Source organism: Lynx rufus, unplaced genomic scaffold (assembly GCF_022079265.1).
Source record: "Lynx rufus isolate CCGP_SWC_20201006 ecotype Redwood Valley unplaced genomic scaffold, mLynRuf1.p SCAF_8, whole genome shotgun sequence".
In the NCBI taxonomy this organism is placed as follows: Eukaryota; Metazoa; Chordata; class Mammalia; order Carnivora; family Felidae; genus Lynx; species Lynx rufus.
The window spans coordinates 59,240,306-59,257,059 of record NW_025814896.1 but is presented as its reverse complement, the minus strand read 5'-3'; the positions used below and the strand labels follow the sequence as shown (position 1 = coordinate 59,257,059).

The 16,754-nt window shown below is 39.4% G+C and overlaps 1 protein-coding gene and 1 pseudogene across 5 annotated transcripts in view; one reads left to right on the top strand and one right to left on the bottom strand.

Moving 5' to 3' along the window:
- The window catches only part of TBC1D8 (TBC1 domain family member 8), a 110,844-nt gene that overhangs the window by 4,958 nt on the left and 89,132 nt on the right, over positions 1-16,754 (bottom strand). For all 5 annotated transcript variants that reach the window (XM_047068529.1, XM_047068525.1, XM_047068526.1 and 2 more), the window contains 4 exons: positions 16,619-16,717; positions 15,855-15,923; positions 10,686-10,926; positions 10,075-10,140 (listed from right to left, as the gene is read on the bottom strand). In XM_047068529.1, the coding sequence (XP_046924485.1) occupies positions 10,075-10,140; positions 10,686-10,926; positions 15,855-15,923; positions 16,619-16,717 (475 nt within the window). The remainder of the gene's footprint in view (positions 1-10,074; positions 10,141-10,685; positions 10,927-15,854; positions 15,924-16,618; positions 16,718-16,754) is intronic.
- On the top strand, positions 5,289-6,349 carry LOC124503459 (chromobox protein homolog 3-like; annotated as a pseudogene).

Sequence of the window (16,754 nt, the reverse complement as noted above, 5' to 3'; positions counted from 1 at the left end):
GAACTTTCATAAATGTTTCATAAACATTTTTATATTCTGATGTGTAACTTGTAATTCAAGACTATAAATGAAATAAGAGACATTTCTATTAAAGTTTTCATTGTGTCTCGCTTCAAGTATAGCACAAGTTAAAATATCTTGAAGGATTTACATTTGCGGTCTATCTCAAACTTTTATCTTAATGTGGTAGATACCTTCATGACTTCAATAAATGCCACCAGCAGGAAAGTCTGTTCTCTGGCTTCAAGGACTTCATCGTCATCACCACTGCTGTCTTTGTCACTTTCTAAATGGGATTCTTGTGGAGGGGAAAAGCTAGTTCTATTGTATCTTAGCTCTGGTGGAAGACTACACACACTGCTTTCAATACAGTTTGGCTTTCAGATGCAGTTGAGACACTACAGTCATCAAAATAATACCATTCTCATATTTTTTCTTGCAAAAACAGAATAGTGCCTTCCTAGCCCTCCACAGTGGTCGAAAACAGCAAATTATAGCAGCTAGGACTTGCAATTTATTAGGAGTTCCAATATATCCAACCAAGTCTTTGATAGGAAAGCTAAGTAAAGTATCCAACTTGGGTCTCAGATATCTAAGAAAATCACTGAAGGGGCACCTGGGTGGCTCAGTCGGTTAAGCAGCCGGCTTCGGTTCAGATCATCATCTTATGGTTCCGTGAGTCTGAGCTCCGCATCAGGCTCTCTGCTGCCAACACACAGCCCACTTCAGATCCTCTGTCTCCCTCTCCCTCTGTTCCTCCCCTGCTCATCCTCTCTCTCTCAAAAATTAATAAACATTAAAAATTTTTAATGAAATTAAAAGAAAAACACATGATGTAAACAAGTACTGGATGCTATGATCAAATCCATTTTCCTAGTGGCTTGACAATTTGGGTAATACCAAGGATCTTCAGTACCCAGCTCTTCTAAAAGGTTCAATGCAATATTACAATTTCACAAAAGATGTTTTCGGAGGTGTGTACACAACATTTTTCAAAATCCTCTTTTGGTATTTTAAACTCCAGTCGAAAGAACAGATCTTTCGTCTAGCTTAAGCTATCACCAAAATGAATGTGCATGGTATAATTTCTGAGGTCGTTATCAATGCTGCTTAAGTTGTTAAACTAGAATATAATCTTATCATTTTTGTGTGTCCTGTGAAGAGCTGACCTTTGTAAGTTTGCTTGGTATGTCATCCATTATCAGAATCATCTCAAAGAGACTATATCCATTCTCTGAGAGAAGTTCCTGATCTTAGCTGGATTCATCAATTAGCTCATCTGTTTCCACTTCATTTGGTGAATCCTCTTCATGTGTGCCATTTGAGCCATTTCCATTAATAATTTGGTCCTTAAGGCAGTGTGTCTTTCAGTTTCTTGGATTTTAATAGATCCTTTGACATATTAACACATTCTCAAAAGCAGTAGATTATATAGAGTTTATCATCAGTATTGTTTCTTAGTATAACCATAAGAAAAGGCTAAGCAAAAAGTGGAGAACCAATATGGTGGGTGTAACTTGGGTGCCAGACTTTTCTCTTAGTCAAACCATGGTCGTCACATGTTCCATTGTCTTTGGTCCTGTTGATGTTAATTTCACACACATAACATCCATTTCACAATACTGCTAAGGTTTTTATCCACAGTGACTACAGTATGAAATCTGTGATTGTATATGTCCATTCCTATCATCTGATCTGCCAATACTCTTGACAAAGCAGACAATGTCATACAAAGATCTTGTGTATTTCTTTTTTTTTTTTTTTTTAATTTTTTTTCAACGTTTTATTTATTTTTGGGACAGAGAGAGACAGAGCATGAATGGGGGAGGGGCAGAGAGAGAGGGGGACACAGAATCGGAAGCAGGCTCCAGGCTCTGAGCCATCAGCCCAGAGCCTGACACGGGGCTCGAACTCACGGAGCGCGAGATCGTGACCTGGCCGAAGTCGGACGCTTAACCGACTGCGCCACCCAGGCGCCCCATAGATCTTGTGTATTTCTAATTGTACTGCATAGGTTTAGAAAGAGGATCCATTCTAAGTAAACAAACTTCAAAGATATTCTTTTACCATAAGTGATGAAATAAAATATTTTGTCAAGTAACAAAATGGATCTAATGGTACTGAAATGTTAGAATACTTAGGATTTTTTTTTTTAACGTTTATTTATTTTTGAGAGAGAGAGACAGAGACAGAGCGTGAGTGTGGGAGGGCCAGAGAGAGGGAGACACAATCGGAAGCAGGCTCCAGGCTCTGAGCTGTCAGCACAGAGCCCAACGTGTGGCTCGAACTCACAGACTACGAGATCATGACCTGAGCCGAAGTCGGAGGCCCAACCAACTGAGCCACCCAGGCGCCCCAGGACTTCTTAATATTAGTTATCATACCACTATTTATATTGAAATGGTTACATGCAATTCCTGATTAGGACTTTTAACGTTTATTTATTTTTATTTTTGGGACAGAGAGAGACAGAGCATGAACGGGGGAGGGGCAGAGAGAGAGGAAGACACAGAATCGGAAACAGGCTCCAGGCTCCGGGCCATCAGCCCAGAGCCCGACGCGGGGCTCGAACTCACGGACCGTGAGATCGTGACCTGGCTGAAGTCGGACGCTTAACCGACTGCGCCACCCAGGCGCCCCAGGACTTTTAAATAATGATCTCTTCAAAACAGGCTGCCACTATTACTGAAAACTGAACAAAAGGTGGAAGCAAGTGTCATTACCGAGAATTTGAATGTTCAAGTGTTTTTTATTTTATGTAAAGCATGAAACATCACACAGCTTCACCCTTACTGACAAATGTATTACTGAATTTTTTTTGGCTAATATGACTGGATTTTGACCCCTTTTAAAAATTTTTTATATCAAATATTCTAAAATAACAAAGCTTTTCCTCTTTTGTACAGATACTGCTATATTTGTCTACAGTTAGGTTTCAGATTTCAAATTCTAACACTGACTAAATATCACTGACGAAGCATTTCTAACATTCCTGGTTGAATTTTTGCTTTGAATCCATACTTTGTTGCTACATGTTAATATATTTTCAAGTGTGCTTTCAATTTTCAATTAAGTTCATTCAGGTCTTCAACTTGAAATCCTTTTTAAAATAACCATCTTTAACCAAATGGCAAATTGGAATTATCTGTAATATTTTTCCTTTTAACTCCACTTCTTTACAAAACCCTTTCTTTGGACAGCAAATTCACTTTTGTGTGCATAAGGCCTCAAAAAGAAGCCTATTCACGTAAAGCTGAACACAAGACTGGAGCAGCTCAAATTCTATTGGATTTAACTTTAAGATCATTTAATGTGGATCCAGACCAGCAGGACCCCCAGGGGAGAGCTGCTCTGCAAACATAACGTGTTCCCTGAATCTTGGCATCTCTAGGAGCTGGGGGCATAAGCTGCCCCCTCAGTTTGCTCCTTTACAGAAAGCCTCTAGTGTCTCATTTGTTTGTGCTCATTTACCATTTCCAATAGACCATTCTTGGTAGCTTGCTTTGATGCTTCTATCGAATCTGATGTTCCAGAAAATGGTCTTCTGGAAGTCCAATTAGTATAATTCACTGAGCAAAATGACCAATATCTGCAGATTTATCAGTCTGCAATGAAAACTCCCAATTTAATAATCTTCTGGAATACTGTTCATCTGTACGTCACCTGATAAGGCATCAAATCATCTGGACTATTTCTCTTCTATTTCCTCTGCTAAACAAACAGTGTTGTAATCACTATGGAGCCAATAAAGGGAGCTCTTCTGGAAGTGACACCCTGGGCTTAGCACTTTCTTGCTTCCTGAGTTGCATCAGATACCTTTGTAAGCGAGCTCACAAAATCCCTTTGCCTCCCATAATACCCTTGCAAAATTACAAGCAAGAGCTCTGCACAAGGTGGGTGTGTAGGGCCCAGGGGCTGTTGTGCTTTGTTTGGTACCATGCCTCCCTCATCTGGCAAATGAGGCCTTACTCTCTGAGGGTACAAATTCAAACTTGCAATCCTCAGTATACCTCCTCCTAATTAACAAGACTCTTCTTTTACCTCCCTAGTGTGTGTGTTCCACCTTTACTCAAAAAGTTATGATGGGAAGTATGTGTTAAAATTAAATTTAAATTAAAAATACCTAAATGTTGGGGCGCCTGGGTGGCGCAGTCGGTTAAGCGTCCGACATCAGCCAGGTCACGATCTCGCGGTCCGTGAGTTCGAGCCCCACGTCGGGCTCTGGGCTGATGGCTCGGAGCCTGGAGCCTGTTTCCGATTCTGTGTCTCCCTCTCTCTCTGCCCCTCCCCCGTTCATGCTCTGTCTCTCTCTGTCCCAAAAATAAATAAAAAACGTTGAAAAAAAATTAAAAAAAAAAAAAAACCTAAATGTATTGTGGATCTTTATGGCCTTAACAAATTGATACCTAAATAGGTTTTAGGTTGTCTGCATTATTAAGACTTTTCTTTCTTTGTGTCAAAAATTCCAATGTTAAATATAGGTAAGTGAAATAACATATATCAAATCTCAGTTTGCACTTAATTAAAAATTTTAAATTTGGAGTCATATAATATAAATGTTACAATCCCATACAGTCAAAAAGTTTTTGAAAAATTGATTTTCAAAAGCCATGAAGGTCTACAAATGTCTTTTAATGAACTAATAATTAAAACATGGCTTTTAGAAATAAACTTATAATTTTGAAACAACTTCAATATGAAGCTAGATCAAGAATCAAGTATCCGCCTCAAATGATAATACTAAAAACCAGTAAGTTTAAAGATCTATTACACTACGATCAAATGGGATTTATTCCCAGGATGCAAGGGCAGCTTAATGTTCCCAAATCAACGTGATACATCCTATCAATAAGAGAAAGTATAAAAACCATATGGTAATTTCAATAGTTGCAGAAAAAGCATTTGACAGAGTACAATATCCATTCATAATAAGAACTCTCAACTAGACCTAAAGTAGGTCTAGAGGGAACATACTTCAATATAATAAAGGCCTTATGAAAATATGAAAAACCCACAGCTAACATCATACTCTGGGGAAACACTAAGAGCTTTTCCCCCAAGGTCAGGGAAAAAACAAGGATGTCCACTCTCACCACTTTTACAACATAGTACTGGAAGTTCTAGCCACAGCAATCAAAAACAAAAAGAAATAAAAGGCATCCAAATCGGTAAGGATGAGTTCAAACTTTCACCATGTTTAGACGATACCATACTATATAGAGAAAACCCCAAAGGCCACCAAAAAACTACTAGAACTGATAAATGAATTCGGTAAAGTCACAGGATACAAAATCAGTATACAGAAATCTGCATTCCTATACATTAATAATAAAGCAGCAGAAAGTGAAATTAAGAAAACAATCCCCAGACCCGGGACCCAGAGCAGCTCACAGGTGGTAAACAATAGCTCTTCAAGTCTGCAATAAAAAATGGCCTCCAATAAAACTACATTGCAAAAAATGAGAAAGAAACAGAATGGAAAGAGTAAAAAAGAAGAGGCAGGGCCTGAAGAATTTGTGATGAGAATAGTACTGGACCGACGTGTAGTGAACAGGAAAGTGGAGTACTTCCTGAAGGGGAAGGGATTTACAGATGCTGACAATACTTGGGAACCTGCAGAAAATTTAGATTGTCCAGAGTTAACTGAAGCATTTCTTAATTCTCAAAAGCTGGTAAAGAAAAAGATGGCACAAAAAGAAAATCTTTATCTGACAGTGAATCTGATGACAGCAAGTCAAAGAAGAAAAGAGATGCTTTTGCCAAAGGTCTTGATCCCAAATGAATAATTGGTGCCACAGACAGCAGTGGAGATTTCATGTGGAATGGAAATGGAAAGATTCAGATGAGGCAGGCTTGGTGCTGGCAAAAGAGGCAAATATGAAGTGTCCTCAGATTGTAATTGCTTTTTATGAAGACAGACTAACTTGGCATTCTTGTCCAGGAGATAAGCTCAGTAACTGTTTGCATTGTTTTTTATATACATTTATACATATGTAAAATCCGGGTCTTGGTTTTTTGATTTATTAGTGTGAAGAAATAACATTCTAATGAAAATCAAGTTTCACATGTTTGTTTTGAAGTAGTATTGGGGGGAGTTGTTGGGGGTTTTCCATCTATACCACTGGGTATTCTGGGCAAATGAAAGCTTCCTTTATCAGAAAGGAATATTTAAGAATATGGTATATTATTCCCCTGCTTTAGACAACACATTTTCTAAATGTTGGGGGAAATCTTCATAGTTGTTACTCAATCAGAACTTTTTGTTAACTCCTATATGCCTAAGGACCACTCTGGGGTTTTTTTGTTTATTTGGGTTTTTTTTTGTGTGTGTATACTTAAAATACATATGTAAATGGTTTTTTTTTTCCTTCCTTTTTTTTTAACATTCCCCAAAATAAAAACAGCATTTTATAACCATGGATAAGCTCATGTTTCTGGGATGCCATCATTTTTAGCAACCTAAGAAATAAATTGTTTAAATTGACATTTTTCCTGAAGCCTTAACCTTTCAAATTTTGTAATTAGTTGTGCTTTTTTAAAAAAATGTAAGCAATTTAAATGGGACAATTTGAAAAGCCATATCAGAATCCATATCTACATTCATACAAATGCAAGTTTATTTGCAAGATCCCTGAAAGGAAAATTTTATCACTACCAACAGTTCCCCACCCAATGAGAAAACTAGACAAGTCCTGGTGTGTTTTAATTAATTAAGCTAAACTTAGTTAAGTGGACATTTAAAGCTTCCTTCTAGTGACCTTTTCCTTTTCAAGAAATTGAAATCCTTGTGCTGTACTAAGTGGTCATGATTCATGGAATCTTTAACACTTTGTTCATGGAAACCTAATCATAATCAGATGGTTAGAGATGTTGGCAATTTAGCACCTTCTGGAATAAATGGGGGGACAAACGTCTGTAATCTAAACTCTTGACCTGTGTGTTTTGTCTTTACCCCAACTCATTCCTTACATGTAAGCTTAATCTCAGTATTTGAGTTACTGGTTCAGCAGAAACCAGGAGAAGCAGTATCTTTGTAGTCAGAATGTTATCCAACTGTATATTGTTTACTTTATTGTAAATACTGGTAAACAGTGGTTAATAAATAGTTTTATATGCCTTAAAAAAAAAGGAAAACAATCTCATTTACAATTGCATCAAAAATAAAAAGATACCTAGGAATAAATTTAACCAAGGAGGTGAAAGACTGGTACTCTGAAAACTATAAAACATTGATGAAAAAAATTTAAGACAACACAAAGAAATGGAAAGACATTCCATGCTCATAGGCTAGAAGAACAAATATTGTTAAAATGTCCATACTACCCAAAGCAATCTACAGATTTAATGCAATCCCTATCAAAATACCAACAGCGTTTTTCACAGAACTGGAACAAACAATCTTAAAGTGTGTATGGAACCATAAATGACCCTGAACAACTAAAGCAATCTTGAAAAAGAAAAACTGGAGGTACCCAATTGCAGATTTCAAGTTATAGTACAAAGCTATAGTAATCAAAATAGTATGGTACTGGCACAAAAACAGACCCATAGGTCAATGGGCAGAATAGAAAACCCAGAAATAAACCCACAATTATATGGTCGATTAATCTTCAACAAACGAGGAAAGAATATCCAATGGGAAAAACACAGTCTCTTCAACAAATGGTGTTGGGAAAACTGGACTATTTTCTTTCACCATACACAAAAATAAACTCAAAATGGATTAAAGACCTACAAGTGAGACATGAAACCATAAAAATCCTTGAAGATAGCACAGGCAATAATTTCTCTGACGTCAGCCATAGAAACATTTTTCTAGATATGTATCCTCAGGCAGGGGAAACAAAAGCAGAAATAAACTGTTAGACTACATCAAAATAAAAAGCTTCTGCACAGCAAAGGAGAAACAATCAGCAAAAACAACAAAACAAAAGGCAACTTATGGAATGGGAGAAGATATTTGCAAATGATATAGCTGATAAAGGGTAAGTATCCAAAATACATAAAGAACTTACACAACACCCAAAAAACAAATAATCCATTAAAAATGGGCATAAGAAATGAACAGAAATTTCTCCAATGAAGACATCCAGATGGCGAACAGACACATCAAAAGGTGCTCAACATCATCATCATCATCAGGGAAATACAAATCAAACCTATAATGAGCTACCACCTCACATCTGTCAGAATGGCTAAAATCGACAACACAAGAAACAAGTGTTGATGAGGATGTGAAGAAAAAGGAACCCTTGTGCACTGTTGGTGGGAATGCAAACTGGTGCAGCCAATGTGGAAAACAGTATGGTGGTTCGTCAAAAAATTAAAAATAGAACTATGATCCAGTAATCGCACTGCTGGGCATGTACCCTGAAAATACAGCAACACTAATTCAAAGGGATACATGCACCCCTATGGTATAGCAGCATTATCGACAACAACCAAATTATGGAAGCAACCCAAATGTCCCCTGACTGATGAATGGATAAAGATGTGGTGTATATACACAATGGAATATTACTCAGCTATAAGAAAGAATGAAATCTTGCCATTTCAACAACATGGATGGAGTTAGAGAGTATAATACTAAGTGAAATAAGTCTGTCAGAGAAAGACAAGTACCATATGATTTCACTCATATGTGGAATTTAAGAAACAAAACAAACAAGCAAAGGGGGGAAAAAAAGAGAAAACCAATAGACAGACTCTTAACTATAGAGAACAAACTCATGGGTGCCAGGAGTGGGGGAGGGAGATGGTGAAATCTGTGATGGGGATTAAGGAGTGCACTTGTTGTGATGAGCACGGAGTAATGTATAGAAGTGTTGAATCACTATATTGTACACCTGAAACTAAAAACCCTATGTTAACTATACTGCAATAAAAATAAAACAACTTTAAAACACTTAAAAGATATTTTAAAAATGAGAACTCCATCATGACTATCTTTGCAACTTTTCTGTAAATTTAAAATTATCCCAAAATAAAATGCTTATTTAAAAATTAAGATGAAATAAATGAATGAAATACAATCAATCACATGTCCTATTTAGCAATACTAGATACAGATGATTGTGAAAAGAGTGACAGCAATGATAATAAGGGAATAATTATGCATGTCTTCTATGTTAGTAGGAATACATTTGTGAAAAATAAAGGCAAATTCAAGAACAAAAGTCACTAACTTATACTGGCATAAAAGGCAAAAAACTTCACTGATGCTAAGCCATTTGCAGTAAAATAATAATGAGCCTGTGGGGAGGTGGAGGAGGAGCTGGGTGGCTGCTACAGAATGTTCCCTGGGGATACTGTAGAGCATATATTATATGCCAGTTCAGTAATGGCTCAATTCAGGAAGTGTACCCAAAAACCCCACAAATTATGTCCACCCACATTTCCAACTTTTGTAGAGGTGTTAGTTGTAAAAGGCACCAGGATCTCATGGCCCTAAAAACTCCCTTCCTAGTCTCCCTCGTTGGGAATTCCTGTCAGAGCCCCATACAACACCAGAACCATATGGCCCTGGGTCCAGAAACCATCTTGGCATTACTAACCCACCTCTATGAGTTTCAAAAATCCAAGGAATACCTTACGGTTAAAGCCACGTAATACCCCATAGGTATCAAAACTGATTTCTTTGTTACTGGTTACCACTGCTTAAACTTCAGAGAAGCGGGGTCTTACCTGCTGGAAAAATGATACGGTCCTTCAAAAGAGTAAGCTAAAATAACCATCTATTTAGGCAACCAGGGTCTGCTGCCCCACACATTCCACAGACCAGCAGTTCCCAGCATGTTGTCTTCAGAACTAGTGAGTCGGAAACTCTGGAGTGGGGCCCAGGAACCAGTGTTTTAACAAGCCCTCCAGCTGATTCTGATGCATGCTGAAGTTTGGGAACCACTACCATAGGCCATACAGTACAGTACTGAAAATCTGTTACCAGTAACCCCAAACTAGAAACATCTGTGGACTCAAGTCTAAATGAAATTTTAAATGAGAACTTCAGAGTCATGCCCAAAGCTTCTTTGTGTCAAAGCAGAACAGAGCCTAAATTTTTTCCTTAGTATTTCTTACCTGGAGGGATATGAAGTCTATATAACAGCTTAATTTTCTCATTCATTTCTCCATTATACATAACATCTGCAAAAACAGAAAAGAGACTGAGTATATGCAAATGGTTAAAGTACATTTGTCATGACACAAACTCACTGTGGGGAGAGAACTTAGTAAGGTCAATACTTATTGACCCAATACCTCATTGCCGCTACCCCCAGACACACTATGTTTGAAATGAAAATGTAAAAGGTAGCGATTGGTCTCTATTGACCGGCAAGATAACCTCGTGAACTCTGGCCTCACACAGTCTGAAAGATTTTAATTTTTTGTGCAAGACTTAGGAACGTGGCTCCTAACAAGCCACCACCACACCCTGGGTACCGGAGGAGAACAAGGGCAATGACCTTGTATGTTGACAGTGTGGGCCCTTCTCACCCTCCTTAAGGAAGCATAAAATTAGACATGAGAGGAGCCTGCAGAGTGGTTTCTAAAATCACAAAATCATGTCAGGCCCGTGCCCAAATACATTTCATCGTGTGGGTCTGCCTGCTCCACAGTCCACCTTGTCTTGCGTTCATGGACTCCCGTCCCAAATTAACTTGCCACGGTGAAGACACACAGAGTCCTACCGAGACAGCTCACAAATGCTTTGAATTCGATCAGATGATCCATGTTGTCATCCAGGAGCCTGAAAGTCCTTTCAGCGAGGATCTCCGTGTGGGCTCCACAGGTCCAGGGCGAGACAAGCTGAAACAGGTGTGTAAACTGCCGGACGTCTATGCGGTACTGCTCTGCATAGGGCCTGCTGGGGTCATGGCGTGGGGCCACCGGCCTGGGCTGCTCCCAGTAGCAGCTCATCATGTGTTCTCTCTTAAAACAAGAGAGAGGGATCTTTGAGAGATGGTGGTCCCTGGAGGAGCCCGCACGCTTACAAGCCACGGTCCACACAGCCCTCTCTCAGGACTCACCTGGCCTTGGAAAATATGTATTGAATAAGCAATATTATAACACAAGTGAAAAAATTAAAGCACTTGCAATCTCATTACTCTAACCAGACATGTAAAACATTTCCCTTGTTACCTTCTTGTACTTCTTACCCACATGAATATGTAATTTTGACCTCTTTTTCGAAGGTTATTTTTTTCATGATAGCAAACTACACCTAACAAAATTTACGGTTTTAACCATTTTAACCATTTTTTCAGTGTGTACTTTAGCTGCCATAGTGTTAATTCTAGGAGACCTAATTTTTATTCTATTGTCTCATAAAATCACACCTGAAAATGACAAAGCGCTAACTAAACAAGTCTACAGAATACAGCAGAAACCAGTAGCATGGGTTGCCTGTCGGGAGGGAAAACGGGTGGGGACCCCAATGTAGAACCAAGTCCTTTTACTGCATACTTGCTTACAGGTTTTGAATTTTGAACCAAATGACTATATTAACAATTCAAAAAAAAACAGAAAAAAAAAAAAAGGGACTCAAAGTCTTAGGACTATACCAACGACTACAGCAATCAAAACTGGCCCTGTCCCTGAGGCTCGCCTCTTTAGGACCATCTTTTACACCCATACTAAATCACCTCCTAGGGCATCTCGACTCATAGAAATGGCTCCCAGTGATTGCAGGGTTCTTCACAATTTCACTGCCCTCCACCTGTAAGAGTGGCACAGACACAAGTGTGGATGCTGTAATACGCAAGCACATATCCTTGGATGAAAACCAAAATGCCATTTCTAATTTTACTGTTGTGTTGGTTGGCAGCCGAATTCTTCAAATAGCCTTTGTAGAATTGTGAAAGATGCCACAGGAACTTTTCAGTGTGAAACAAAGGTCTAATGAATTTCCATTCCTAAAAGCCCCAGACATACTATGAAATTCCATGTACGTTTGTGCATCCTGTGATGCTAAACACCCACAGAATCCTGCCAAGAAAACAATTACAATAAGCAAACCAAGGACTTGGCACTGTTGGACCTCATTAGTGGAACTGAATTTTGAAAAAATCAAAAACACTTTAGCAATACAGGCTACAGTTTGGTTTGTGTATCCCTGAGGAACTCATCCTACAGAAACTGCAGCACCGGTGTCCAGATAAAGGCACAGAGAGCTCAGGGCAGCAGTTTATAAAGCAGCAAAAAACTGGAAACTTCAATGCCTCTCAATAGGTAAATGGTTAAGTAAATTATGGTTCAACCCTACGGTGAAACTGTACAGCTATTTTAAAAAATTTTTTAATGTTTTTATTTATGTTTGAGAGAGACAGAGACAGTGTGAGTGGGGGAGGGGGAGAGAGGGAGACACAGACTCTGAAACAGGTTCCAGACTCTGAGCTGTCAGCACAGAGCCCAATGTGGGGCTCGCACTCACGAACTGTGAGATCATGACCTGAGCTGGTGGGACGCTAAACTGAGCCACCCATGTGCCCCAAAACTGTACAGCTATGTTTTACATGAGAAAAGATCTGTATATATTACCTATAAAAATATCCATGATAAAAAAACTGCAGGCTAACATGTAGCATAATCTGTTATGTGCGGAAAAAAATGTGTGTGTGTGTATGTGTGTGTGTGTGTGTGTGTGTGTGTGTGAGAGAGAGAGAGAGAGAGAGAGAGAGAGAGAGAGACATAGTATAAAAGGGAAAAAAAAATCAGGAAAGATACTCACCAATTTGTTAATAGGAATTACCTGTACAAGGGTAGGACTGCAGGTGGAGACAGGATGAGACCCTTTCATTTTTGCTTAAAAGTTTCTTCTATTTTTTTATGGGAAGAATAGGTATAATTTTATTTTCTTTCTTTTGTGATTTTTAATTAAAAGTTGAAAATAAGTCTTAACCAGAATATGGAAGCAAGCAAAATATTAAAGAGACCAAATAAACTTTTAAAAGTTTATTTATTTTGAGTAAGAAAGAGCAAGAGCAAGGGGGGGGGGTGGGCAGAGAGAGAGAGAGAGAGAGAGAGAGAGAGAGGGAGAATCTCAAGCAGACTCTATGCTGCCAGTGCAGAGCCCACTATGGGGCTCAAACCCACAAATCAGGAGATCATGACCTGAGCCAAAATTTAATTTTGGCTCCCAAATATTATTAAACAGCCTGATAATTCATTCAAGAGTGAATGAATTTAACAGATCATTAATAAGAGCAGGTTTATGGAATACATAAATAACTGTTTTTCAGGTCTTTGGTGTTTCCAGAAATATTCTGTGACACCAAGTTTGTATTATATTGTTCACATCTTACTGGGGTAAGATTAATGATACTGTTCTCAATTTGAGAGAATAGGAGACAGACATCACAAATCTGAATTTATATAATTTGAAAGACTGCTTTACAACACGGATGGACCATGAAGGCATTATGCTAAGTGAAATAAATCAGGCAGGAAAAAAAAGAAAAATATTGTATTGATCTCAATCTTATGTGGAATCTAAAAACAAAATGCCAAACTCGGAAAAAGAAATCAGACTTGTGGTTCTCCGAGGCTGGGGTGAGGAGTGGGGGAACTGGGTGAAGTGGCCAGAAGGTACAAATTTCCAGTTATAAGAAGCACTAGGGATGTAATGTATGACGTGACGACTATAGTTAAGGGCTATATGGTATACTTGAAAGTTGCTAAGAGAGTGGATCCCAAAGTTCTCATCACAAGGAAAAAAAAATTCTTTTTTTTTTTTTTTTTGTATCCATATGAGATGGGTGCTAATTAAGCTTACTGTAGTAATCACCTGACAATATACGTAAGTCAAATCGTCATGCTGCATGCTTTAAACTTACAGTGCTGGATGCTGGTCATATCAATAAAACTAAAAGAAAAAAATTGCATTCAAACCTTAAAAAACTGCTTTAAATTACCAATAAAAATAGATTTCATTAAGTATCAACCACATGGTTCATCTTGAATAGGAAAGAGTATGTAATGAAGACGGTCAGAGCTACTGCTTGTTAACACAGAAGGATCATGCCCATTCATTCCAGGCTTAGGGAAGGATGCAGTGAAGTTATGGAACAGACTCCTTATTAATAACCTATCATGTATTTATAAAGCAATGGAAGGGTATCTCTATGTGAACCTTTCCCTGAGAAAATGAAATTCTGACTGAAAAGACCAGAGGTGTATGTAAAACCCAACTAGAGAACATTATACCCCACACAGTACTTAGGCAAGTATTATGACACATGACGTCGGGCTATGAAAGCCAAGGGAATTCAGAGAAGGCCAGAAGCATGGAGAGAAAGGACAGTCTGACAGGGCTCTTACGTGGTGGGGCATATGCAGACTCTGGGCCCAGAAGCACTGGAGCGAGTACATAAAAGTGCTGTACAACGCAATCAGACACCATGATTATCATACTATTTTCCTGCAATTTCCTTTGGAAGTGTATCTTAAAAAAATATTTTGTATTTATAGTTCTTAAGTTTCTATTTGTAGTTAGTCCTAAGAGTTGGAAAGCTAACTACAAATAAAATTTCATTAAGTACCAAACACATCGTTCACAGGAAAGACAGAAAACAGCTCTACCTTCTTTAAATACTCTTTGTATTAAAGATGAACATGGCTAGTATTTAATGAATTTTACTCATTTAAACCAATCTTTTAAATTATATAAATTCAGATTTGTGTCAGGTCTTAGGCTGAGAACAGTTAGCCTTAAATAAACGAAATACTTTCACGCTAAACAACACACTTGTCTACCTGTCTTTATGTTTCTAGTATTCCCTATTTTTCCTCCTCGAAAGTCGAAGAGAGGTGGGGGCTTGGGATACCAGTAACCTTTGACTTCATATTTTCTCTTCTCAACAGAGGAAACTATCAAACTTGAAGACAGGGGATGTTCATAGAAGACACGGATCTGAGAAGTCCTCCCTATACATCCTGCTCACTAGGAACGAGGGTGCCAGGACTCTAGGCCAACAGCCATTTCAGTGACTGCAGGCAAATATGCCACGACAGATGTGCACAAGGTTCAGACCACCTCTACTGCTCTGCTTAGAAGCACCTGACGTGTAGCTTAGTACTATTTCCATCAGTTTGACAATCTGAGTTCAGGAAGGACAGCAGCTCAGAGTCCCCACCAGGAAGGGTTCTGGAAGCCAGACTCCAGACTTGCTTTCTCCAACTGTCCTTTCTCCCCCTTCACTGCCATAGTGTCAGGTGTGGGTCACCTAAATCCTGCCTGTCTTCCCCATTTTCATCTGCTGTTTCAAGCAAGGACAGTTCTAGCAGGGTTATGGAAAATTTTCTCTGCTGCATGATTTAAGTAGCAAGATCTGGATATCTACCTCAATATCCAAATATTAGAAATACGGTTTAGTATATTTAGTATCGTCAATGATAGACTCTAAGGTCATTTTAAAATGAGTAAGACTACGTGGCAACATGGAAAAGTGCTAGTAAGAGTATCAAGGGAAAGTCAAGTATAAAGTAACGCGCTCTATAAAGCCAAATATCAAAATATGTCAACATGTATTACGGATGGGAGTAGGAGTCATTACAAAGCATAGGAGGTGGTGATGATAGTAATGGTCACTGTTCCACGTACTCAGGCCTGGGAACTCCATGGAGAACAGTGAAGAACGGGTTACCGGCACCCAAGGCCCTCGGCAGAGCACAGTTCTCGTGTGTGAGCCGCAGGCAGGCGAGGAGAAGATGGAGCCAGCGAGTGGGGCAGCTCCGGCCTCTGCTGCCACTGAACAGGCGCGTGGCAGACTCCGCAGCTTCCACGTGCTCACCCACCCACCCCGGCAGGCCAACCACATGGGCTTGGCCTTTCACTCCCCCATTTGCCCAGAGTTTCCTACCTTGAATAAGTCATAGAGTTCTTCCAGGTCTTCAGGAAGAATGGAGACTTCTGGGGTAACAACGCGGAGCTTGAAAGAAGAATGAACAGCAATGGAGTGAGTTCTGTGCCAGCACCTAGGAGGATCGGAGGAACAGGGGGCTCTTCTTGCTCATAGGGGGGCGAGGGGACGCCAGGCACCAGTCCTGTCTACCAGAGCAGCCTGTTCCTCTCTGACGCAAAGATCACCATATGGTAACTTTCTCAAGGTGTTTACCCTCAACCTTTCCAATTCACACATCAGTGCCTCAGGACAAATGTGTAGGTTCTGACAGAAGTCAAACTCTAGCAAAGACGGGGCTTGGGCAGGAAGTTCCTCCTGAATAACAACGAACACTGCAGGCCTTCTGTGCTAGGCATTTTATATATCGGACTTCATTTAATCCCAGATGCTGGGTATTAGTATCCTCATTTTACAACCGGGTAAGCTGGGGCTCACGGTGGTTAAACTGCTCACAGTCTGACTTGAGAACCTCTGCTGTTTCTATACCAGGTCATTCTAATTCAATGGGGGGTGGGTACAAAGCTGGCATTAAGTTTATGTATTTATTTTTAGTAATCTCTACACCTAATGTGGGGCTTGAACTCATGACCCTGAGATCAAGAGTTGCAGGCTCTTCTGACTGAGCCAGGCAGGCACCCCAAAAGCTGGCATTCTTATGAGACCAACAGGAGACCAGAGCCCAGGTTAGTGCCTGACTGCCATTCTGATAACCCTTGACTCACCACATTCTGCTTTGTGGTATCTTCATGGCCTTGGAGAACCCTGATCCTGTGCTTACAGCGCAGGTGCTCAATCTGCTCCACAGACTGGTCTCCAAATTTCTGCAGAGAAACAGAGAGTCACTCATGCACAGAATCC